Genomic DNA, 24,783 nt, shown 5'->3' on the forward strand with positions numbered 1-24,783 from the left:
TCAACGAAAGTGAATACATTATCAGATTGTAAAGTGACAAAGTGTGTTCACCCATGCAACCAACTGTGATCAGAATTTCTTAACTTTTCTGCGCCTTAGACTTCTAGGTGTTGCCCTGACGTCCACAGCAGGGGTGGAGAAAGCCTGTGCAATGGTTGGCCCTGTTGCCTCTAATGACTTTGGCGTGGGTCCTCTGGAAAGCTGAAGCCTTGGGGGACCTGGCTTGCTCTGGCTGTCCTCCTGTGGGCCAGCTGCTTCCTCGGCGGTGACAGAGGACCAGGTTGATGCACCCAGGGAGAGGCCTTAGATCGCTGAGGGACCCAGGTCACAGATGAATGAGGGTGGGCGAGAGTGTCGTTGGGTGGGGGTCGTGGGAGAGGGGGAAGTGGGTGGGGTCAGAAGAAAGCTCTAGAAGGTGGGTCTCTCTCTCTGTGGGTCTCCCCCTCCCGATGCCAGGTCCCTCAGTCAGGCACTGAGTGCCTTTGAACGAGGGACCCCCTGGGAGGTGGCAAGCAACTACAACAGGGCTTGCTTTTCAGGCTCTGTGCATGCCAACTGGCCAGCCTGCTGCTGGTTGAATACTAGCGGCGGTGGCATAAGGCCCTTATAAGTGGGCATTAATTGCCCACTTAAGGTACTCATTGGCAGTAGGGCGGAAAGGCCATCAATGAACTTTTCCACCCCAGACTTAATCGGGGCTTCCCCTACCCCTTAAATGCTTCCCCTACCTCCAAACTTGCCTCAGGGGAAGACATTAAATTACACTATTTGTATGGCCTGTCATTCTACAATGTCATGATGTGTGTGCTCTGTATGTAGTTTCTTTTTCAGATCCTACCAATCTAGGCTTTATTCCTCTGGCGTGTGAAGGATGATGAATGAAAAATGAAACTGTGATCATGTACAGAGTATTCCTGCAGTTATGTCACTTGGCCTTACAAAGATCGACAAACTGTAACTTATGAATAAGAGGGTTAAAATATTCTGCAATATAATATGAACTGCGGAAGAACAGCAATATTGCTATAATAAAATTTATTACCTATCTATTGAGGAAAATCATTAGAAAATTTATTCTTTCAGTAAGAATCATCTTGCAAGTTTGTGATAATACAGACTGCATCAAGCTGCCTATATACTAGCAGACATCACCTAGTGCAATATTACTAGGGCAGAACTTATCAGTTACATGCAACTTCTATTCATGCAGGAGTGGGGGTTCATCTTCTCTCTTTCTTCTCTTTCATGATCTTTTTACTTTCTTCCCTCCTCCTTTTGTTCACTGGATTCCGGGGATCATGTATTTCAAACGTGTCTTCATCCTGCATGTTTGCATCTTTTACTTTTCTCGTTTGCTCCTCAAACTGGAGGACGTGCGACATCCTAGATTAGAAGGAAATCAGACAAACATGATGTGAGCATATAAAATTCCCCTATATGATCACTTGCATCTAATAAACTTAATACAGTAGCACGTTGAAATACAATAATAGCTTTATTCATCCATGATTATGTTGACATACAATGTTAAATATTCTATGTAAACAAAACTTCAAGAGAATTAATTAAACACTGACACTGGTCAGACTCAAGAAGTATTAAACATAATTTAGGTTGCATTCATCTTTCAGTTATACACCAAAGAAAGTTTTAATGCATGTAATCCACTAATTAGAAAATAACAAACACAGCTGGTGTACAGTTCTAAATTTATGTACCTCTACAGTATTCTGAACAAAATAAACATTTGTGCAACAATATGATCCCTAGGCATGGTCCAAATACAGCACTGAATGCCCAGTTAGCACACCTAAAATTATGCCATAAGTAAACTAAAAATATATTCAGATGGATTCCCTGTAACTAGGGCCCAGGTGATTTTCCTCAGAGCGGCAAGTTACCAATTGTGGAACAAACATTTACTCCCTCAAAGCTTTTTAAGTGATATTCACCATGGATCTAACTATTGGACTTGCTTTCTACTGTTACAACACCAGGAACAGTTGCATCACCACTAACTAGCAATAGATCTTGATTTGGTATACTAGTACTAGGTAGCGCTATGAAAATATGATACTTGTTATTTCCCCAAATGGTAATGGTAGCATATTGTGGTGAGTAACTGGAGAAAATACTTTAAAGCTATTAATTATTAAAGTTAGGATCATTTTTGAATGCACCATTTTCAGTCCTGCTTCATGTCACAGATATTTTAGTGACATTAGGCTAATATTTGTTGCTGATATGAGCAAAAACATTTGACATACATTAGATCCCAACAAGGCAGGGATTTCCACATCCTTGGTGACTTCTCTTCTTTCTTCCCCCAACATCCATAGAGCCAAGGGGAGAAAATGTCCTTTTAAGATTCTAGTACTGTCCTGAATCCTTTAATTGAAACTTATAACCGTATCAATGATGAAATACTAGTTACTTAGTCAAGCAAAATTCTATACCTTGTGTCTGGGAGTAAACAAAATTTGCACCTTGGAGCTCAAAATTATGATTTAATGTAGATGCAGGATATTGACAACATTTATATCTGTACTTTTACGAGAGAAAGTAACGTGATCATTTACCAAGGCTTCAAAGGTACCTTATCAACACAGCAAGTTAACAGCAGTCCTTGGTTTCCAATCTATGAGAAATTTTCAGTTTGAGTCAGAGTGAACAAGCCTGAGAGAGGACAGTGCCAGAGACCCACAGGTAAAAACAGCGGTGGGCAGTCAGGAGAAGTCAGCGAAAGTCAGAGTGAGCAAGCGAGCCTGAATGAGGACAGTGCTGGTGACCCACAATTAAAAGCAGCAGCAGGGAGTCAGGGGAAGTCAGCGTGAACGTGTTCGAAACGAGAAAAGCAAACTCAAAGTGTGGCATCACCAGAAAGCAGGCAATTGATTGGTCGGTGAGTATTTTTCTCTTGTTCGCTCTAAACTAGGACATTTGTTTAAATTAGGAGCTGGGAAATTAAAAATTTTCAATCTGGGTATTTATAACAGCAAATGAATTAATAACATAAGTATTAGCAGTGTGCAGGTTTACAGGCATTAATTAAAATTTGTAGTTTACACAAGGTACTAACTAGATTCTAAAATCTAGTTTTCTTTAGAGCGTGGATGGGCAGCCAGGGCATGTTCCTTGCAACTCCTGCGCCAACTGGGAATGTCAGGATACTTTGTCCGTCTTGGAGAACCATGTGTGTAGAAAGTGTCTCCAGCTGCTTGGACTCAAGCTCAGAGTTTCCAAGCTTGAGGGGCAGCTGGAGTCACTGTGGAGCATCAGGGAGGATGGAACATTGTATGTTCCAGGAATGGTCACCCCAAAGGCAATTAAGAGTTCAGGATATTAGATGGGTAGCTATATGGAATGCATGAATCATTGGGCTGTGCACCAGTCTTAAACCAGTATTTATCATTGGGAACTGCTGGGAATGATGACACCTTGAAGGAGTGATGAATGATTTCAAAAGGAAATTGGATAGATACTTGAGGGAACTAAACTTGCAGGGCCAAGGGGATATTATGGGGGAATGGGGCTGACTGAATTGCTCTACAGAGAGCCTGCTTGTTGAATGGTCTCCTTCTGTGCCAGAATGACTTTATGATTGGCTGCTTAGCTTACTTGATCAATAGATCTTTGTGGACAGCTCTCTTTGAGGTCACCAGTGAGCACCGTCACTTTTTGACAGACCGCAAAATCCAGGCCATTAGGTCTCTTATTTCTCACTCATGTGGTCAAACGTTTGAATGCCAGAAGGGGCCAGCTTACATAGCTATCTTCATAGATGATTCCACAATGTACTACAATGTATCAGGGAGAAAAATTAATAAGCTTTCTCTCTCACACAATCACACATCCCTCACTCATATAAATGCATGGTTGCAATTTTCAATGTCCATGATTCCTGTCCATGTAACAGCAGTGTAAAGGTTCTTTTTAGATTACGGTATTTTCAATCTGGGCTACCTTTACATCATAGAAGGAAAGTAAATGTGGTCCAGGATTTTTTAAAAAAGTGTAGCATTGACCTAAAAGTCATGAAACGGCCTAATATCTGTAGCTAGGAAAATACTCGAGAGGAATATACAGGATGCTATAACTGTTCACTGAGGCCATTAGAAAAAGCTAACATCATTTTAATAAGCAGTAGATCATATCTAACAAATCTGGTCAAATTCTTTGCAATAGTAAGTTAATCCAGTAAATCAGAGCTATTCAATGAATATCTTCAATTATCAGAAGGCAGCCAATAAATCTCTACATAAGAAGCTTTTATTGAAGCTTATGGCTTATTAGCTACAGGATTTTAAAACTAGTTTGGCAATAAAAGGTACAAGATAAAAGACGTGCAATGGCTGGTAAGTTTTGCAGGAATCTGCATTGTACTACCACTATCACTGTCGTGTGAAAGCTTATAATGAGATGTGTAGTTTGGCTCACTACAAGATAGCCTCCTGAGGTGCTGAGTGAAGAAATAAGGTGCCTCCTACAAAAGATCTTAATGGGGAGGTTGATGTGATGTGCTTCATGTTCTGGATTCAGGGCCACAATTGTACTTCGGGTCGTCCCTCGTCTCCAACTTGTGCAGCAGCTAACGCCATTGACCATGCCCTGTGCAGATTTAGTTGAATACTGTCCCCAGTCTTCAAGCCAGCCAAATGTGTAAGTCTCTCTTTGTCAGTATACAGCCTCTCCATCGGCAAGTTCTCAGCTGTGCCTCCTCATGGTGACACAACGAAACTGGGTCCCTCATGGCCCCAGACTAAAGCATCAGAGAAACTCGGAGGAGGTTTGGCCCCAAGTGTGCAGTGTGGACACGCCCTGGCACTCATTAAACAAACTCCCAGTGACAGGCGAATAGCTCCACTGTCTTATGGGTAGTTTGGGAGAGTTGAAGGCTAAGGGAATAAGCCATAAAAAAAAATACCTGGAATGGAGCCCAAAGGTAGACTGATATCTAAATATATAATCTTTCCAGAAACTCTTGAGTGCAGGTCCAACAACACTCAAGAAGCTCAACACCATCCAGGACAAAGCAGCCTGCTCGATTGGCACCCCATCCACCACCTTCAACATCCACTCCCTCCACCACTGACACACAGTGGCAAGTATATACCATCTACAAAATGCACTGCAGCAATTCAAGACTCCTTCGACAGCATCTTCCAAATCCACAACTTCTATCACTTAGAAGGACAAGAGCAGCAGATGCATGAGAACACAGCACCTGCGAGTTCCCCTTCAAGCTACACATCATCCTGACTTGGAACTTATTGCCGTTCCTTCACTGTTGCTGAGTCAAAATCCTGGAACTCCCTTCCTAACAGCACTGTGGGTGTTCCTACACCACATGGACTACAGCAGTTCAAGGCGGCAGCTCACCACAACCTTCTCAAGGACAATTAGGGATGGGCAATAAATGCTGGTCCAGCCAGCGACAACCATACCCTGTGAAAGAATATTAAAAATCTCCCACAATCAAACCAGTGCCAAACGTAATGCTTTGCATTCCTTTGGACTCAACAGTAGAGGGTGAGAGGGGGACCCTGACGTTTTGGACAGCTGGGATCTCCAGAAATTTCCAGCTTTGCTGCAGAGTGTTAACATAACACAGACAGCAGTTACGAGTGATAAGCCCAACTCGAGTGGCGTAGAGAACAGGTGCTACGGGCTGTCTCCCTCAGTAGGAAGGGCCATCATATCTCACTGATCAGGCATCACCCACCTCAAGTCAGGCAACCCCTGGTTAGTAAGGTGCTGACCTGCCGCTCTCCATCTGCTTCAATGGCTGCTTGCGGCTTAGAGTCTCTGCTCTACCGGTGGATGGAATCTATTGCACCAGACAAAAAAAGAAAGAAAGATGCCAACTCTTCGACTGGCAATCTGGAACGTCAAGACCATGTGCATGGGACTGACAGATGACTTGCAGCTGGTTGATAATATGTGCAAGACAGCTGTGATTGACATGGAACTGAACATTGACATAGCATCCCTACAAGAGACAAGGCTTGGCAAGAGTAGATCACTGAAAGAAAAAAATTATACATTCATCTGGCAAAGGAAAAGTACAGAGGAAATGCGTGAGCAGGGTATAGGTTTCATTGGATGGACCTTGCTGCATTCGATGATATAATCTCTACAAATGGTTAAGAATGTGTTCTCTGATGGTACTTAAGGCTATACCGCCTGAACTCATCAAGCATGGGAAACCGGCACTCCTGCAGCATCTGCACAAGCTTCTCTATTTCCTGGACGGAGGGGGTAATGTCCCAGGAAATGCGTGATGCAAAGATTGTGACCCTGTAAAAGAACAAGGGCAATTGCAGTGATTGCAACAACTACTGAGGCATCTCCCTGCTGAGCATTGTGAGCAAGGTATTTGCCCATGCTGCCCTTGTCAGACTGCAGATCTTGACTGAATGCATCTATTCCGAATCCCAGTGTGGTTTCAGAACTGGAGGATTTACAGTTGGCATGATCTTCTCAATCCAGCAGCTACAAGAGAAATGCCGTGAACAAAGGAGACCACTATATATTCACTATATATGCCTTCATCGATCTCACCAAGGCATATGGCCATATGAGCAGAGGTGGTCTGTTTAAGCTGATGGAGAAAACTGGCTGCCTGTCAAAGCTGCTCAATGTGATCTCCTATTTTCATGACAATATGATGGGTAAGGTCAGCTATGATGGGGCTACATCAGAATGCTTTGAGATCCACAGTGGAGTCAAATAGGGCTGTGTTCTGACACTGTTTGGCATATTCTACTTTTTGCTGCTGTCGTATGCCTTCAGGTCATCTAGAAGGTGTCAGCTTGCTTACCAGTACTGACAGAAAGCTGTTCAGCCTTGCTTGCCTGAGATTGAAGACAAAGGTGTGCCAAGTTTTCATCAGAGAGTTGTTCTATGCTGATGACGCCGCACTAACATTCCATACTGAGGAGCACCTGTGTGGCAAATTGAAAGACTCTCTCATGCCAGTAAAGAGTTTGATTTGACCATCAGCAGCAGAAAGAAAAATGTCATGGTCCAGGATGTTGCCATACCGTCATCTATTGGCACGAACATTGTGATGCTGGAAGTTGTTGACAACTTCACATATCTAAGCCCCACAATCACTAATCTGTTACTTGATGTTGAAATCAATACACGCATCGCAAGAACTGCAGCTGTTATGTCCAAACTGAGTAACAGAATGTGGAACAACAGCAACCTGAATGAGAACACCAAACTGCGATTCCACTGAGCCTTCGTCCTCAGCAGTGGTGAGACCTGGACAACACGTGCTAGACAGGAGAAAAGGATGAACTGTTTCCACCTTCACTCTCTCAGAATATCTTTGGCTTCTCTTGTCAGGACAACGTCACCAACTAAAAGATCCTGGAGTGCACTAAATCCAGCGGCATACACTCATTACTAAGCCAACGATGTCTGTGCTGACTCGGCCACATTCATTGGATGGATGATGGCCATATACACAAGGGCTTTCTGTATGCTGACTCGGCCACTGAGTCATGAGCCCCCGGATGTCATACACCTGGTACAAGGACACCTACAAGCGAAATATAAAGACGGTAGTCGTTGACACTGACAACTGGGAGACAATCGCTGACAGCTGTGACCTCTAGTGGCTGACTTTTTGGAAGGGCATTGGAAGAGGCAAGCAGAAACGAAAAGCTCAGTTGGCTAAGAGAGCTCAGAGAGAACAGAGTACAGGGAATTGTGCACTTCTCAACCCACTGTCTTCCTCTGCAGAAAATGTGGCAGAGACTGGTATACCAGGGTGGGGCTCCTAAGCCATACCAGACATTGCGTAACACAGTGTTGACCACTACGGTGCAAACCATCGTCTCACTAGATGGAGATTGTCACCAGTCAAGGGAGGTTGAACCCTGGCACCTCTACTTATCTTATTGAAACATATAAAATCCTAGAGGACTTGACAGGGTGGATGCTGAAAGGATGTTTCCCCTTAAGGGAGATCTAGAACTAGGGGACACAGTTTAAAAATATGGGGAATCTCATTTAAGATGGAGATGAGAGGCTTTTTCTCTCAGAGGGTCGTTAGACTGTGGAATTCTCTTCCCCAGAGAGTTGTGGAGGCAGAGTCATTGAATATTCTTAAGGCTGCGTTGAATAGATTCTTGAATGACAAAGGAGTAGGCAGGAGCAGGCTGAGGGGCCGAATGGCCTACTTCTTCTAATTCGTATGTACTGTTGGGTCAATGACAAGGTATTGGTCCTTTATGCTGCATATGTCCCAGGATTCCATCCAGCTGGACAGTCAGTTGATGCCAGCTGCATGGAATATTAGCTGCTGTTTCCCAGAATGGTCAGCAAAATTTTAAGTGTTTTCTTGGACATGGATCTTTACATCAATTTTTTTTTCAGTTTTCTGGTTTTCAAGCTGTTTTGGCATTGATTTAGATCACAAGAGGCTTTTCAAATCAACATTCAAAACTTTTGAACACTATTTTGTTTAGTTTTGAAATAATCTGCAATTTTTGTCTATTAGTTGGCTACATTCTCTCTAAATATACTTATAATCATTAACCTGCCATACCAACCTCTTGGGCGAATTTAATGCCCTTTGCCGTGGCAAGTTTGGTGGCGGGAGCATTTAATCAGGTGGGAGGGTAGCAGGTGGGGACCCGTTGTCTTCCTGCCTCTGCCCCGATTAAGGCCATGGCGGGAAAGCTCGTGGACAACATTCTCAACCTTGCCACCACTGAGGCCATTAAGTGGGCAATTAATGCCCACTTAAGGGTCTCATCCCTCTGCTGCTGGTATTCACTCAGTGGCGGGTGAGGGTCTCACCATGCGGGAAGCTCAAGCAGTAAGCCCAGTTGGTGTCCCTCTTTCAAAGGCACTCAGTGCCTGATTGAGGGACCTGGCATCGGGAATGGGGCGGTGGTCCACTGAGAGCCACCACCCCTTGCTGCCGACCCCCCTCGCCACCCCATGAACCCCATCCCATGGTCCCTCTCCTGCCATTACTCACCTGTGGCCTGGTTCCCTCGGTGATCCTAGCCCTTGGGTGAGTGCACTACTGGCAATAGCCACTATCACTCCAATGGCGCTGCTGAGCAATGAAGAACTGCTGGGGCCTCAGTCTCTGGGGTCCTTCATCCTGTGGAAGACCTGCTATTGCCCAGTTAAGTGCTTGGTTGGCACTCAATGCAGCAGGCCTTTCCAAAAAGAAGCAACAGGGCTCTTGCCAACTCTTCAGCCAGTGGGCGAGAGCCCTGTTGCCTATATTAAATTAAGTCCCTTGCTGTTTTTTTTTTGGTTAGCCATAAGTAATGACTTAAAGATCCCCTATACTAATTCAGAATAGTTATTTTGACAATTGCAACAGGTATTAATCACATATAGATAAATATGTGTGCATGCTACATTTGGAATGTCACAATTACATTCTGGATGGCTTTGAGCTCCTGTTATGGCAGTGACAGGCATGTTAATTGGTTTAGCAGTCATACTGCTGACAGCTTCCCAATTTCATCATTTAGAATTATAGTTCCTTAAGAAACCCTACTGTGTTACATGTGCTTATCAATATCAGTCAACGGTTACATTTGCAGTACTGTGACACATGGGCTCAAACCACACAGTTTGTTTTCTTTGCTTTTGAGAAAAAAAGTAATCTCCTTTGAGAGAATGTTTAGAAACAGACACAGACGCAATAGCTTACACTCATGGCCCTGCCTTGACTTCCAGTGTCTGATCTACCATAACCCACATTTGGTTAGTGGGCCTCTAAATTTATTGACTGCTTCTTGCTCTAAACCTCTGCAATGCTTCCATTCTCCTATTTTATTGTTCTCCTATCAACTACTGCATTGAATTGGGCCCGTTGGATTGCCACTCCACTTCTTGTTACTTATCTTAGTCGGGAGCTGCACATTTTTTGCCTGGCCTACCAACTTGGGCCTGCTAAGAAATGTGCAGCATACCGGCACCTGGGAGTCTTCTGTGCAGGGCAGCAACGTCGGTGGAAGTGAAACCACACACCCTTTTTACAGCAGTAGTGGCCATCAAGCAGCTAAGTTTAAAGGTCCCATCTACTTTGAGAAGCCAGGGAGAGGGTAAGTGTGTAAGGTAAGTGGCTGAGGGTTAGGGTGGCCAGAGTGGGGGTGGGTTGGTGGTCAATTGGGGGGTGGGGGTAGTCAGGGGGGTTGGAGGGTAGTTGGCGGTTAGTTGAGGGGTAGTTTGGGAGTGGGATGGCAGTCTTGTGCTTTCAAGACTAAGGTAAAACTTGTTTACACTGTTAGTATTTATGATGTTACAAAGTAAAATTCTGTACGCTGTGGAAGAAGACAGGTTAAGTGCAATGGAGATACTAGTGCTGTGGAAGAAACTAGTAAAAATACTACTGCAAAAAAAGTATGCCACATATTAATTGGAAAATGTGTAACAGCATATACTAAATAATTTATTCACCCAAAAATCTGAATATCACAGTAGCTGTCACATGAAGCTCCAAGCTATCAGGTTGTGCATCAACATCAGAGTTTGTTACCATTTCACTTCTGTCATAGCATCTTTGCCTATACAGTAAAAAAAACTCTTCTTTCCCCCCCGCTAAACAAACATTTACTCAGAATTTTACAGCATAAAAGGAAGCCGTTCTGCCTATTGTGTCTATGCTGGCTCTTTGGGTTATTCAATGAGTCCCACTCTCTTTTCCCATTCACTGCAATTTTTATTCCTTCAAGCATTTATCTAATCCTCTTTTTGAAAGTTACTGTTGCATCTACCTCCACCCTTTCAGGCAGTGCATTCCAGATTGCAACAACTCGCTACATAGATAAAATTTTCCTCATCTCACCCCTGTTCTTTTGTCAATCACCTTAAATTTACAGTTACCCATCCTGCTGCTAGTGGAAACTGTTTCTCTTATTTGCTCTATCAAAGCCCCTAATAATTTTGAACATCACTATTAAATTTTTTCTTAATCTTTTCTGCTCGAAGGGTTGGGGGGGGCAGGGTGTGGTTGCGGGGGTGGAGAGCTCTTGCTGTTGACGATGCAAAGTGGCTTTAGAGGGATTTGGACAAGCTAAGTAAATGGGCAAGAACATGGAAGATGGAATATAATGTGATTAAATATGAAGTTATCCACTTTGGTAGAAAAAACAGAAAGGCAGATTATTTCTTAAACGGTGATAGATTGCTAGTGTTGATGTCCAAAGGGACCTGGGTGTCCTAGTTCATGAGTCACTAAAAGTGAACAGGAAGGTGCAGAAAGCAATTAGGAAGGGAAATGGTGGGCGGAATTTTCCCAGATTTGCACTAAGTGCTGTAGCGAGTGGGTAAAACAACCAACTGGCCGGCCACGATCTGGACCGGTCCTGTGCTGACGGTGAGGGTGGCGCTGCTCTACCAAGTGAGGATCCAGCAGCGTAACATCCATCAGACAACCATGCCGTGAGTGATGTGTCCTCTTTCACAGGCTGCTGCCATGCACTAATTATCTCTCCTTGCTTTCGCAGGCAATCTGTCAAACAGCCGACAGAGTCCATGACCCAGGACCTCCAACTAAGCCCCGAAGAATCCTCTGGAGAGGAATCTTGTGGCACACTCCCTGAAGTCCCATCACAGCGCTCACCTACACCCTCCAGAGACACACACCTTGGTGGGACCTAGAGTAGCCCTGGGGTCACAACCTGGTGAGCACATCGCACTGTCTGATCCACAGCAGGCAGCGGCAGGCAGTTCCCAGGTGTCAGGCACTTGGACTGCTGGAGGCCAGAATGTTGCTGAGTCCAAGTCAGATGACGAGCCTCTGGACTCGGTCATGTCACAGTTGCTGGAGCTACAAAGGCAAGCTCGGGAACATCACGAAGGGATGTCCGCTGCACTCCTCAGATTGCAAGGCATGATGGAAGAGTGCGTCCGCATTCAGGCTGAGGTGAAAGTGCTGGCATACCAATGCACCGAGGTCAACACTGGTAGGGTGATGGCCGCCATGGAGACCTTGGTCCAGGATTGCGCTCCTGCACTGTTGCGCGGGCTCAACTCCATCGCTGATGTCATAGTTGGCCTCCAACAGTGTGTACGTGAGAGGGGTTCCGGGCAGCTTGATCTCACTCCAGCTACCCCTGCTCCTCAAGGAGTCAGCCTGGGGCCCCCTGGGACCCACAGGGAGGAGTATCAGCAGGTGCACACTCTGGGCCCATCCACCCAGGTGATTCCGAGAGTGTCCGGCCCATCCGAATCCCCTCTTCCTGTGACCTCAGCAGTTCCAGCTCCTCAGGCCAAGAAGTATGCCACTGTCACATAGCAGGACCTCGACAACAGGCCATGGCCCTCCAAGTGTCAGCCCTCCAGAGGACGCCTGCCAAAGTAATTACAGACAGGGTGTTGCACTCAGCAGGCTGCCTCCACCTCCGCTGTGGATTTCCGGGGAACAAGATGTAGTGGCAGGGTTAGGAACGTTAAGGAGAATTAGTTGCACAGCCTGGGCATGGGTGTTAATCACTTGTACATACTGTTCACTATTGTCAATAAATTCCCAAGAAAGTTTCCCTGCCTATGGCTCCTTGTTCTGATCAGCAATGTTCTTGCCACTCAGATGTGAAACCTTTCTGCACAAGATAAAGGCAGGTGTCTCAGTCCAGGCTCTCTGTGCTCTGTACAGCCTTCAGACCAAAGTGATGGTCCGGCCTCACATTCCCTGGAAACATCACTGATGCCTGCACCTCAGCGGTACTGGTCATTGCTGCCAGAATTTAGTGGGCAGGTGCCACAGAGTTCTCCCATTCTCTTGATCTACCGTCAGCACCTTTAAGGAGGGACTGGCCCCCATCTCTTCAGCATCTGTGACCACTGATGCTGTGCTCCAGCACCTGAAGGGCTCAGATGCCGAAGGCGGACAAAGCATCAGATGCTTATAAAGTTTCTTGGCTGCTTCTCTATGATATGACCATGATCACGGAGTGCAAGCGAGCTGCCCTCGGCAAGACAGGAGTCAGACATTCTCAGAGGCTATGTGATGACTTATGGAGTGTCCTTACTGCATGTCAGTATCATCCTCTTGCAATCGAGTGACTATTAGGTCTTCCACTGTATCTCCATGACAGGAGCATTCTCATGGAGAGTATTTGTGCTGCCATAAGCCAGACTGGAGTCAAATGTTCACAAATGCAATGTGAGAATTTATGGCGTCATCTCACTGCATGTCGTCATCATCCTTCACAAATCTAGCAGCTATGAGGGTCTCCCGAGCAAGCCTGCCTCATCTGGCCAGCGCAAAGGCCTCATCCCCGTCATCGTCGCCTCTGAGGACCTCCTCACCCTCATCCCCGTCAGCGTCTTCCTCATCGGAGGAGTCGTGCAGCTCCTCCATCTTCTCCTCAAACAGCTCGTCTCCCTGTTGCAGCACCAGGTTGTAAAGGGTGCAGCAGATGACAACGACGTGTGACACTCTGCAGACTGTACTGCAGGGCTCAACCAGATTGGTCCAGGCAATAGACCCTCATCTTCAGCATCCCAATGGTCTGCTCCACCAAGTTGTGAGCTGCAGCGTGAGCCTCACTATACTGTCATTCTGTTGCAGTCTGAGGCTGTTGCACAGGTGTCATCAGCCACGGCCCCCTTGTCCCTGAGGAGCCATCCCTGCAGCTTCTGTGAACCCTGGAAGACTCCAGGGATTTGTGACCGACGGAGGATGTAGGCGTCGTGCACACTCCCTGGAAACCGTGCACACACCTGCAGGATACGTTTCTGGTGGTCGCATACCAGCTGCACATTCAGTGAGCGGAATCCCTTGTGGTTGATGTAATCCACCGTATGTAGCGACAGAGATCTGAGCGCCACATGGGTGCAGTCAATCACTCCTTGCACTTGTGGGAATCCCAAGATCTGGGAGAATCCAATGGTTCTTGCATCCTGGCTGTCCCGGTCCTGGGCGAAATGCACAAAGTTGTGTGCCATGGAGAAAATGGCATTCGTGACCTCATGGATGCATCTGTGGGTGGCGGCTTATGATATCCCACAGAGGTCATCTGTGGAACGGCCCTGAAAGGAGCCACTGACATAGAAATTGAGCGCGGTGGTCACTTTCACAGCCACTGGCAATGGATGCCCTCCATGTCCCCTTGGTGCCAAGTGCTGCAGTAAATGGCAGATGTGAGCGACCAGCTTCCTAGACATGCACCTGAACTGTCTCGGTTGCAGAGGAATGGTCAGTTTATACAGGTGTCCCCACTGCGTGGCCACTTCCCTTGCCTACCTTGCCCCCCACCTCAATTTCTTGTGTGCAGGATCCAACGCCAGGACAGCAGTAGCTCCACGCCCTCCCCCCACAACCCAACAACAGTCGCCTCCAAGGATGGGCAGCAATTGCCCCCGGACACCACCCCTCCGCCGACAACAGTCGCCTCCGTGGCAGGGCGGCACTTCACCCCGGCCCCTCGGCGCCCCTGAAGCCTGCCAAGCAACAGGTGACGCTGGCGAGCTCTGCAGAACGATGTTGTTCACTCACCTTCAGTTCCCCCAAAGTGAAGGCTGCCAAGCGCACATTGCCTGGGTGCTGTTGTGAAACACGTCGATGTACTTTCCCGCCGACGTGGACGGACGATCTGGCAGGGGTGCAAGAGTCTGGCAGGATGGCCTTTTAATGATATGCTGATGTATTCCCATGAGCTCCCCGACAACCGTTGGCGGAAAACGCGGCCCGCCGTTGGTGGGCTGAGCGGACGATTGAGACCTGCCTTCCTCCTGTTGTGAATCCGATCGCCTGCTGTCAGCCGGCACTGTAAATTCCACCCGATATGTTGGGTTTCATCACATGCGGATTTGAGTACAGGAGTAAAGATGTCTTGCTGCAACTGTATAGACCCCTGGTGATACTGTACCTAGAGTGTTGTGTAGAGTTATGGTCTCTTTATCTTAGGAAGAATATACCTGTTGTAGAGGGAGTGCAACAGAGGTTCACCTGACTAATCCCTGGGATGGTGGGATTGTCTTATGAGTTTATGAGGACAGATTGAGGAAACTGGGCCTGTATTATCTAAAGTTTCAAAGAATGAGAGGTGATCTCATTGAAACTTACAAAATTCCTAGAGGGCGTGACAGGATAGGTATAGATAGGATGTTCCCCTGGCTGGTGAGTCTAGAACCAGGGGACACAGTCTCAGGATAAGGAGCAGGCCATTTAAGACTGAGATGAGGAGGAATTTCTTCACTCAAGAGGGCGGTGAACCTTTGGAATTCTTTACCCCAGAGGGCTGTGGAAGCTTAATCATTTAGCACGTTCAAGACAGAAATCAATAGATTTCTGGATACTAATGACATCAAGGGGTATGGGGAAAGCGGCGTTGTGGTAGATGATCAGCCATGGTCTAATTGAATGGTGGAGCAGGCTTGACAGGCCGAATGGCCTACTCCTACTCCTTTATTCCTATGTTCCTTCCTATGTTCCTAAGTGAACAATCATGTATTAAGTAAAACAAATGAAAATTTTAGTTTAAAGTTTCACCGTTTAAAATTTACAGTCTTGTCAATATTCATAAATCACTAACACTTCACTCTGTCATGGTCCTGATTGAATTACAGACTTGTAAACTTACTACTGCTAGCCATTCTTGGCAGGCACCTCATGCTAGACTCAAATTAATAGGGTTATCACAATAAAAATAAATGCTGATCTTTGTAGGAGGTCTAAAATGGGTTAAAAAAAAACCTATTGTCATTGATCATTGTGCAGCACATCTTCAAAGCCTAACTCATAAACATATAAACTCCTCTTTGTCGCAGTGTTCCTTATTTATCAGATTTCAAACAAGAAACGAACAAATTTCTTACAGGGTACCAATATCTTTCAATAACTAAAGCAAAAATTATGAAACATTTCCAGGTTACGCCACAGAATACAAACATGATAAGGCACAGATCAAAATACATTTTCTTTTAATGAATAACTAGGGTTATTTAGGTGTATTTTTGAATAGTCAGCACAGGTATACAGTGGTGTAGTGGTAATGTCACTTGACTCATTATCTAGAGGCCCATGCTAATGCTCTAGGTTCAAATCCCACCATGGCAGCTGGTGGAATTTAAATACAAATAAAAAAAATCTGGAATTGAAAGCTAGTCTCAATAATGGTGACCATAACATTGTTATAAAAACCCATCTGGTTCATTAATGGCATTTAGGGAAGGAAATCTGCCATTCTTATCCTGTCTGGCCTAAATGTGGTTGTCTCTTAACTGCCTTCTCAAACAGCCTAAAATAAAAACAGAACTCAGCAGGTCTGAGTTTTTCCAGCATTTTCTGTTTTTATCTTTGGTTTCCAGCATCCGCAGTATTTTGCTTTTATTTTAGTGCTCTGAAATGGCCTAGCAAGGTACTCAGTTGAAGGTCAACTAGGGATGGGCAATAAATAACTAAAATATTTCAAAATCCTTATTTCTACTCTTTCTTTCTTTTCCTCCATTTCTTTTTAATACTTATATTTTGCATGGTTTATTACTTAAAGCCTATATTTTAAGTTTTGCTTTTTAACCCCTTTTAAAAGTTCAAATAGATTTCTTACTTTTTTACCCTCTTTTTATTTAAATAAAAATTTTAAAATTTCCCTAACTTAAAAATTAACGTATGGAACCAGATTTTAGACCTTAATTGTTTAGCTCGACTTCCTCAAATTCCTGAATTATAATCAGGTCAACATTCAGAACTCTTATTGAGTGGCAAATGAAATGATTTATCATCAGTGCAAGCTAAACGAATTAGATTATTGCTATTAATTTCATACCATTTAATTATAACAGGAATAGCATCAAGATGCTTTGAAAGCTGTTTCTTTACCAATTGTAAAATAAGCCTCTAAAAATAGACTTTTGGTGATTTTTAAATGTTAATATTCTTATTTTATAATGAAGTTTTGCATGTTCCTGTGTCACGGGAATAAGATTGATCAGAAGATATATAAATTGTGTAGAACTGTTAAAAATTGGATACAGTGGCGCTAGGTATTCCTGTAAGCAGTCTGAGTGTCTAACATTTAGGTATGTGCCCAATATCAAATTGTACTGTAACATGACCCAGAGGTGTAACAATCCCCTTATGATCTCAATTGAATATTTCTGTCTTTCACATGCATGCTTCTTCAATCTCTTCAACTGTGGACTAAAACATTTGGTGCAATGGGGCCAGGTAAAAATCAATAAGCTGTTTTATTTCATAGTGAGCCATGTTAATACTTTGGCTACATGAGCTAGTCAGAGGCTGGGAATTCTGGGCCAAGTAACTCAGCTTCTGACTCCCCAAAGCCTGAGCACCATCTACAAGGCAGCAGTGTGATGGAACATTCTTCACTTGCCTGAATGCATGCAGCTCCATCAACATTCAAGAACCTCAGCACCATACAGGAAAAAACACCCTGCTTGATAGGCACCCCATTTTACACCCTAAAGGTCCTCTCCCTCCACTACTGACTCACAATGGCAGCTAGGGACACTGTGGAGCATCCGCGAGGCGGAGAGTATCGTGGATAGCATGTATAGAGAGGTGGTCACACCGCAGGCTAAGAGTCCACAGGCAGGAAGGGAATGGGTGACCACCAGGCAAAGCAAGAGGACTAGGCAGGCAGTGCAGGAATCTCCTGTGGCTATTCCCCTGCAAAACAGATATACCGCTTTGGATACTGTTGGGGGGAATGGTCTCACAGGAGAAAGCAGCAACAGCCAAATTTGTTGCATCACGGTTGGCTCTGCTGCATAGGGGAGGAGTAAGAAGTGTGGGAATGCAATAGTTATAGGGGATTCAATTGTAAGGGGAATAGATAGGTGTTTCTGTGGTCGCAAACGAGACTCCAGGATGGTATGTTGCCTCCCTGGTGCAAGGGTCAAGGATGTCTCAGAGCAGCTAGAGGACATTCTGAAGGGGGAGGGTGAACAGCCAGTGGTCGTGGTACACATTGGTACAAATGACATAGGTAAAAAAAGGGATGAGGTCCTAAAAGCAGAATATAGGGAGTTAGGAAGTAAATTGAAAAGTAGGACTTCAAAGATAGTGATCTCAGGATTACTACCAGCGCCACGTGCCAGTCAGAGTAGAAATAGCAGGATATATCGGATGAATACGTGACTGAAGAGATGGTGTGAAGCGGGGTGGTTTCAGATTCCTGGGGCATTGGGACCGGTTCTGGGGGAGGTGGGATCAGTACAAACTGGACGGGTTACACCTGGGCAGAACCGGGACTGATGTCCTAGGGGGAACATTTGCTAGAGTGGTTGGGGAGGGTTTAAACTAAAATGGCAGGGGGATGGGAACCTATGCAAGGAGTCAGAGGAAGGGGAATCAAAGACAAGAACAAAAGACAGAAAGCAGAATAAGAAAAGTGATAGGCAGAGAAATCAAGGGCAAGAATCAAACAGGGCTTCAGTGAAAAATAGTGGGAACAGGACAAGTAATGTTAAAAAGACAAGCCTTAAGGCTTTGTGCCTTAAGGCGACGAGCATTCGCAATAAAGTGGATGAATTAACCGCACAAATAGATGTAAACAGGTATGATATAGTCGGGATTACGGAGACGTGGCTGCAGGGTGACCAGGGATGGGAACTGAACATCCAGGGGTATTCAGTATTTAGGAAGGACAGACAAAAAGGAGAAGGTGGTGGATTTGCATTGCTGGTTAAAGAGGAAATTAACGCAATAGTGAGGAAAGATATTAGCTCCGATGATGTGGAATCTGTATGGGTAGAGCTGAGAAACACTAAGGGGCAAAAAACATTAGTGGGGATTGTATATACACCCCCAAACTGTAGTGGTGATGTTGGGAATGGGATTAAACAGGAAATTAGAGACGCATGTAATAAAGGAACATCTGTAATTATGGGTGACTTTAATATGCATATAGATTGGGCAAATCAAATTAGTAACAATACCGTAGAGGAGGAATTCCTGGAGTGTATACGGGATGTTTTTCTTGACCAATACACTGAGGAACCAATGAGAGAACAGGCCATCCTCGACTGGGCATTGTGTAATGAGAAAGGAATCATTGGCAATCTAGTTGTGTGAGGCCCCTTGGGGATGAGCGACCATAATATGATAGAATTCTTCATCAAGATGGAGAGTGACGTAGTTGATTCTGAGACTTGGGTCCTGAATTTTAATAAAGGAAACTACGATAGTATGAGGTGCTGGTTGGCTATGATGGATTGGGAAACGTTACTTTAAGGAATGACGGTGGATAGGCAATGGCAAACATTCAAAGAGCGCATGGGTGAACTGCAACAATTGTTTATTCCTGACTGGCACAAAAGTAAAACAGGAAAGGTGGACAAACCATGGCTTACAAGGGAAATTAGAGATAGTATTAGATGCAAGGAAGAGGCATACAAATTGGCCAGAAAAAACAACAGACCTGAGGATTGGGAGCAGTTTAGAATTCAGCAAAGGAGGACCAAGGGATTGATTAAGAAGGGGAATAGAGTCCGAGAGTAAGCTTGCAGGGAACATAAAAACTGACTGTAAAAGTTTCTATAGGTATGTAAAGAGAAAAAGATTGGTGAAGACAAATGTAGGTCCCTTACAGTCAGAAACAGGGGAATTTACAATGGGGAACAAAGAAATGGCTGACTAACTAAATACATACTTTGGTTCTGTCTTCACAAAGGAGGACACAAATAACATACCAGAAATGTTGGGGAACACAGGGTTTAGTGAGAGGGAGGAACTGAAAGAAATCAGTATTAGTAGGGAAATGGTGTTGGGGAAATTGATGGGATTGAAGGCCGATAAATTCCCGGGGTCTGATAATCTACATCCCAGAGTACTAGAAATAGTGGATGCATTGGTGGTCATCTTCCGAGATTCTATAGACTCTGGAACAGTTCCTACAGATTGGAGGGTAGCTAATGTAAGCCTACTATTTAAAAAGGGAGGCAGAGAGAAAACAGGGAATTATAGACCAGTCAGCCTGATGTCGGTAGTGGGGAAAATTCTAGAGTCCATTATAAAAGATTTAATAGCTAAGCATGTGGAAAACAGTGGCAGAATCAGACAGAGTCAGCATGGATTTAAGAAAGGGAAATCATGCTTGACAAATCTACTGGAATTTTTTGAGGATGTAGCTAGTAGAGTTGATGAGGGGGAGCCAGTGGATGTGGTTTATTTGGACTTTCAGAAGGCTTTCGACAAAGTCCCACATAAGAGATTAGCGTGTAAAATTAAAGTACATGGGATTGGGGGTAGTGTATTGAGATGGATAGAAAACTGGTTGGCAGACAGGAAACAAAGAGTAGGAATAAATGGTTCTTTTTCTGAATGGCAGGCAGTGACTAGTGGGGTACCGCAGGGATCAGTGCTGGGACCCGTTATTCACAATATATATTAACGATTTAGATGAGGGAATTAAATGTAATATCTCCAAATTTGCAGATGACACAAAGCTGGGTGGGAGGGTGAGCTGTGAGGAGGATGCAGAGATGTTTCAGTGTGATTTGGACAAGCTTATATTTGCTGGAGTTCAGAAGAATGAGGGGGGATCTCATAGAAAGCTATAAAATTCTAACAGGACTAGACAGGGTAGATGCAGCAAGGATGTTCCCGATGGTGGGGGAGTCCAGAACCAGGGGTCACAGTCTGAGGATATGGGGTAGACTATTTAGGACTGAGATGAGGAGAAATTTCTTCACCCAGAGAGTGGTGAGCCTGTGGAAATCGTTACCACAGAAAGCAGTTGAGACCAAGACATTGTATGTTTTCAAGAAGGAGTTAGATATAGCTCTTGGAGCGAAAGGGATCAAAGGGTATGGGGAGAAAGCGGGAGCAGGCTATTGAGTTGGATGATCAGCCATGATCATAACGAATTGCGGAGCAGGCTCGAAGGGCTGAATGGCCTACTCTTGCTCCTAGTTTCTATGTTTCTATTCTCAAGATGCACAGCAGCAAATCACCATTGACAGCACCTGCCAAACCCGTGACAACTACCACCTAAAAGGACAAGGGCAACAGATGCAGGGGAACGATGCATGAGATGCAAGAGAATTTATAATGGAGAACAAGGAAATGGCAGAGCAATTAAAGAGTTACTTTAGTTCTGTCTAAGAAGACACAAATAACTTCCCAGAAATGTTGGGGAATCAAGGGTCTAGCGAAAAGGAGGAGTTGACGGAAATTAGCATTAGTAAAAAAAAATAGTGCTGGAGAAATTCATGGGACTAAAAGCTGATAAATCCCCAGGGCCTGATAAATCTACATCCCAGGGTACTAAAGGAGGTGGCCATGGAAATAGTGGATGCGTTAGTTGTCATCTTCCAAAATTCTACAGATTCTGGAACAGTCCTGGCAGATTGGAGGGTGGCAAATGTAACCCTACCATTTAAAAAAGGAGGGAGGGAGAAAACAGGGAACTACAGACTGGTTAGCCTAACATCAGTAGTCGGGAAAATGATAGAGTCCATTATTAAGGATGTGATAAAAGGACACTTAGAAAATATCAACGGGGTTAGTCAACGTCAACATGGATCTATGAAAGGGAAATCATGTTCGACAAAGTTTTTTGAGGACATAACAAATAGAATAGATAAGGGAGAACCAGTGGATGTAGTGTATTTGGATTTTCAGAAAGCTTTTGATAAAGTCCCACATAAGAGGTCAGTGTGCAAAATTAAAGCACATGGGATTGGTGGTAATACATTGGCATGGATTGAGAATTGGTTAGCAGACAGGAAACAGAGTGTAGGAATAAATGGGTCTTATTTGGAGTGGCAAGCAGTGACTAGTGGGGTACACAGGGATCAGTGCTTAGGCCCCAGATATTCACAATATATATCAATGATTTGGATGAGGGAACAAAATGCAACATTTCCAAGTTTGCTGACACAAAACTAGGTGGGAATGTAAGTAGTGAGGAGGATGCAGAGATGGAGTTTAACATGGGAAATTGTGAGCTTGCTCACTCTGGTAGCAAGAATAGGAAAACAGTTTAAATTTAAATGGAGAGAGAGATTGCAGAATGCGGTGGTACAGAGGGATCTGGATGTCCTGGTACATGAATCACAAAATGTTACTATGCAGGTACAGCAAGTGATTAGGAAGTCAAATGGAATGTTGGCATTTATTGCAAGGGGAATGGAATATAACAGGAGGGAAGTTTTACTACAGCTGTGCAGGGCCTTGGTGAGACCACACCTGGAATGCTGTGTACAGTTTTGGTCTTCTTATTGAGAAAAGATATAATTGCGTTAGAGCAGTTCAGAGAAGCTTCACTTGCCTCATGAGGGGCTTATCTTATGAAGAAAGATTGGACAGGTTGGGCCTATACGCACTGGAGTTTACAAGAATGAGAGGTGATCTTATTGAAACATATAAGATTCTGAAGCGATCCGATAGGGTAGATACCAGGAGGATGTTTCCACTTGTGGGAGCGACTAGAACCAGGGGATACAGTTTAAAAATAAGGGGTCTACCGTTAAAGATGGAGACGGGGAGAAATTTTTTCTCTGTAAGTGTCATTAGCATGTGGAATTCTCTCCCCCAGAAAGCAGTGGAGGCTGGGTCATTGAGCTTATTCAAAGCAGAGTTCGACGGATTTTTGATAGACAAGAGAGTCAAGGGTTATGAGGGTCACATGGCAAAGTGCAGTTAAGACACAACTAGGCCAGCTATGATCTTATTGAATGGCGAAGCAGGCTCGAAGGGCTGAAAAGCCTACTCCTGTTTCTAAGTCCTCTGTCCCGATGTTCTGCCATGACAATGAATAAAGCACATGGATGGGTCAAGATTCCCTCCTAATGCCACACTACTCAATATCCTTGCGCAACCACCTGCTGGAACCTCCTTCTTGAGTAGTGAACAGACTTATGCTGTTGGTGGGGGGTCTCTTTGTGAGTTGGGTGTACTGTGCGAGCACCCGAGAATGCTATGCTGTGGTCTGGAGCTTATAGGAACCTGCTGGAATACTCCCTTAGAGTCGCACACGCCTGCGAAGACAATGTAGTAATGTCACAGTTCTGGGCAAGACACTTTGGGTGCCCACACTTGTAAACGTGACAGGTGAAATGGCACATGGCTAGGCATAAAGGATCTGCATGCGGGGTCCCGATACCAGCCCCTGAGATGCTGTGCTTATTTTGCTTGCTGTACAGTGTAGTCACCTGCTGTAGCTGCAAAGATGCTAACATCTACAGGGCTGGGTGTGGTGGATGTTTGCAAACAGTAAATGTCAGCTGTGGGGACACTCCTTACACACCTGAAATAGGCAGAGTTCAGCATCTAAAGTTTCCTATGGAAGACTCTTCAAGGGCCATCTCTTACAGCAAAAGTAACCAGTTGACCTACATTAAAAAGTTATACTCACATGACAATGCAATTACATATCTTCCCATGCATCCTTACGACACCTACACAACTTCCTTCCTGTCACAGTGGATGACTTCCGGGGTGGCCCTTTATATAGGGGCTCAGTCATGAAAAGCCCACCTCCTAAATTGGGCCCGCCTATGCTTAAGCAGTAATTCCGTGGTGAGCTGACCCGACTTCAGCCCACACCTGCTTCCTGGCAATTAAGATCTCAACTCTGGAGCCAATTTTTCCTGAGGCAGGTGCGCAAAGCAGGGGATTTCCCCAACTCCTGCTACCCACCTCAAGGATGAAAATTCAGCTCTTTGTCTCTGGGCTGAACTTTTGGGCTCTACTGATGTGAGGAACAGAGGCAGACTGGGCCCAAAAATTATGAGGCCGGCTGTAGTGTTGGCTTCATGACTCTGTGGCCATCGCCTGTTCAGGGCCTAAAAAAGCTGTCCAACCCCACAAGGCAGATAGGCATTTCGGCTCAATAAGGAATAAAAACAGAAAATGCTGGAAATACTCAGCATATCTAGCAGCATCTGTGGAGAGAGGAACAGAGTTAACAGGCTGGGTTTAAGGGAAGCGACAGGGCTCTTGTCTCGTCCCCTGGCTGGAGGGCCGGAGGGAGCACTGCGCGCCTCTTTTAGGCAAGTCTGGCCAAACTGGACAGCTGCAAATCTTCTCCAGGATCTAGGGCCCCACAGGGGTGGGGAAGTCCCACCCCACGAATTGCAGCCAATCAGAGGCTTGTAGCTCAGCTGCGGCACCAGGAGGCAGTTGCTGCTTCTGGTACAGCAGCCACCTGAAGCCTAGTTTCGTCGCTGAATCCCAGGTCACAGGTGAGTGATGGTGGGTGTCGCGAGGGGAGGGGGGTGGTGTTGGCAGCAAGGGCCGGTCTCCCTTCCCAATGCCAGGTCCCTCGATCAGGCAACAAGTGCCTATGAATGAGGGACACTGCCTCAACTGGTGGTGATACAGGAGGGTATGGAGTCAATCATTGTGGAGACAGGAAGTTGGCGGGGTCCCGACGCACCATCCTTCCGTCTGATTAAAACACCCCTCACCCCCCACACAACTCACCGTGGGGGAAGGGCATTAAATTCCATCCAATGTTTCAGGTTATGACATTTCATCAGTTTGTTAACTCTGTTTCTCTCTCTACATGTGCAGGCAGACCTGCTGAATATGTCCAACATTTCCTGTTTTTATCTTTGATTTCCAGCATCTGCAATATTTTGCTTTAGTCTCATTAAGAGTTTTGTTAAGGAGGGAGACCGAGATTTTGCAATTGGCCTCCAGTTTCCCAATGTAATCAGGTTTACTGCCTGGCGGTGGACACGCAGCGGCAGGCTGGGGTGCCAGCACTCCAGGCAGGCCTACAGGCCCTCCCTGCCAGCCTGGTGCCACAGTGGGGCCTGGTTGCTTTTTTGGATTTTTTATATTTAAGTTTTAAACAGTAGCTGAAGGGGCACTTTCTTGTTCAT

The 24,783-nt window shown here is 45.1% G+C and overlaps 1 protein-coding gene across 1 annotated transcript in view; it reads right to left on the reverse strand.

Moving 5' to 3' along the window:
* Positions 1 to 1,022: 1,022 nt before the first annotated feature.
* The window catches only part of cwc27 (CWC27 spliceosome associated cyclophilin), a 304,456-nt gene continuing 280,695 nt past the window's right edge, over positions 1,023 to 24,783 (reverse strand). Inside the window, exon 14 of the mRNA XM_078548949.1 lies at positions 1,023 to 1,383. Within this exon, the coding sequence (XP_078405075.1) occupies positions 1,221 to 1,383 (163 nt within the window). The 3' untranslated portion in view covers positions 1,023 to 1,220. The remainder of the gene's footprint in view (positions 1,384 to 24,783) is intronic.

The sequence above is a fragment of the Cetorhinus maximus genome, chromosome 1 (genome assembly GCF_964194155.1).
Source record: "Cetorhinus maximus chromosome 1, sCetMax3.hap1.1, whole genome shotgun sequence".
Taxonomy (NCBI): Eukaryota; Metazoa; Chordata; class Chondrichthyes; order Lamniformes; family Cetorhinidae; genus Cetorhinus; species Cetorhinus maximus.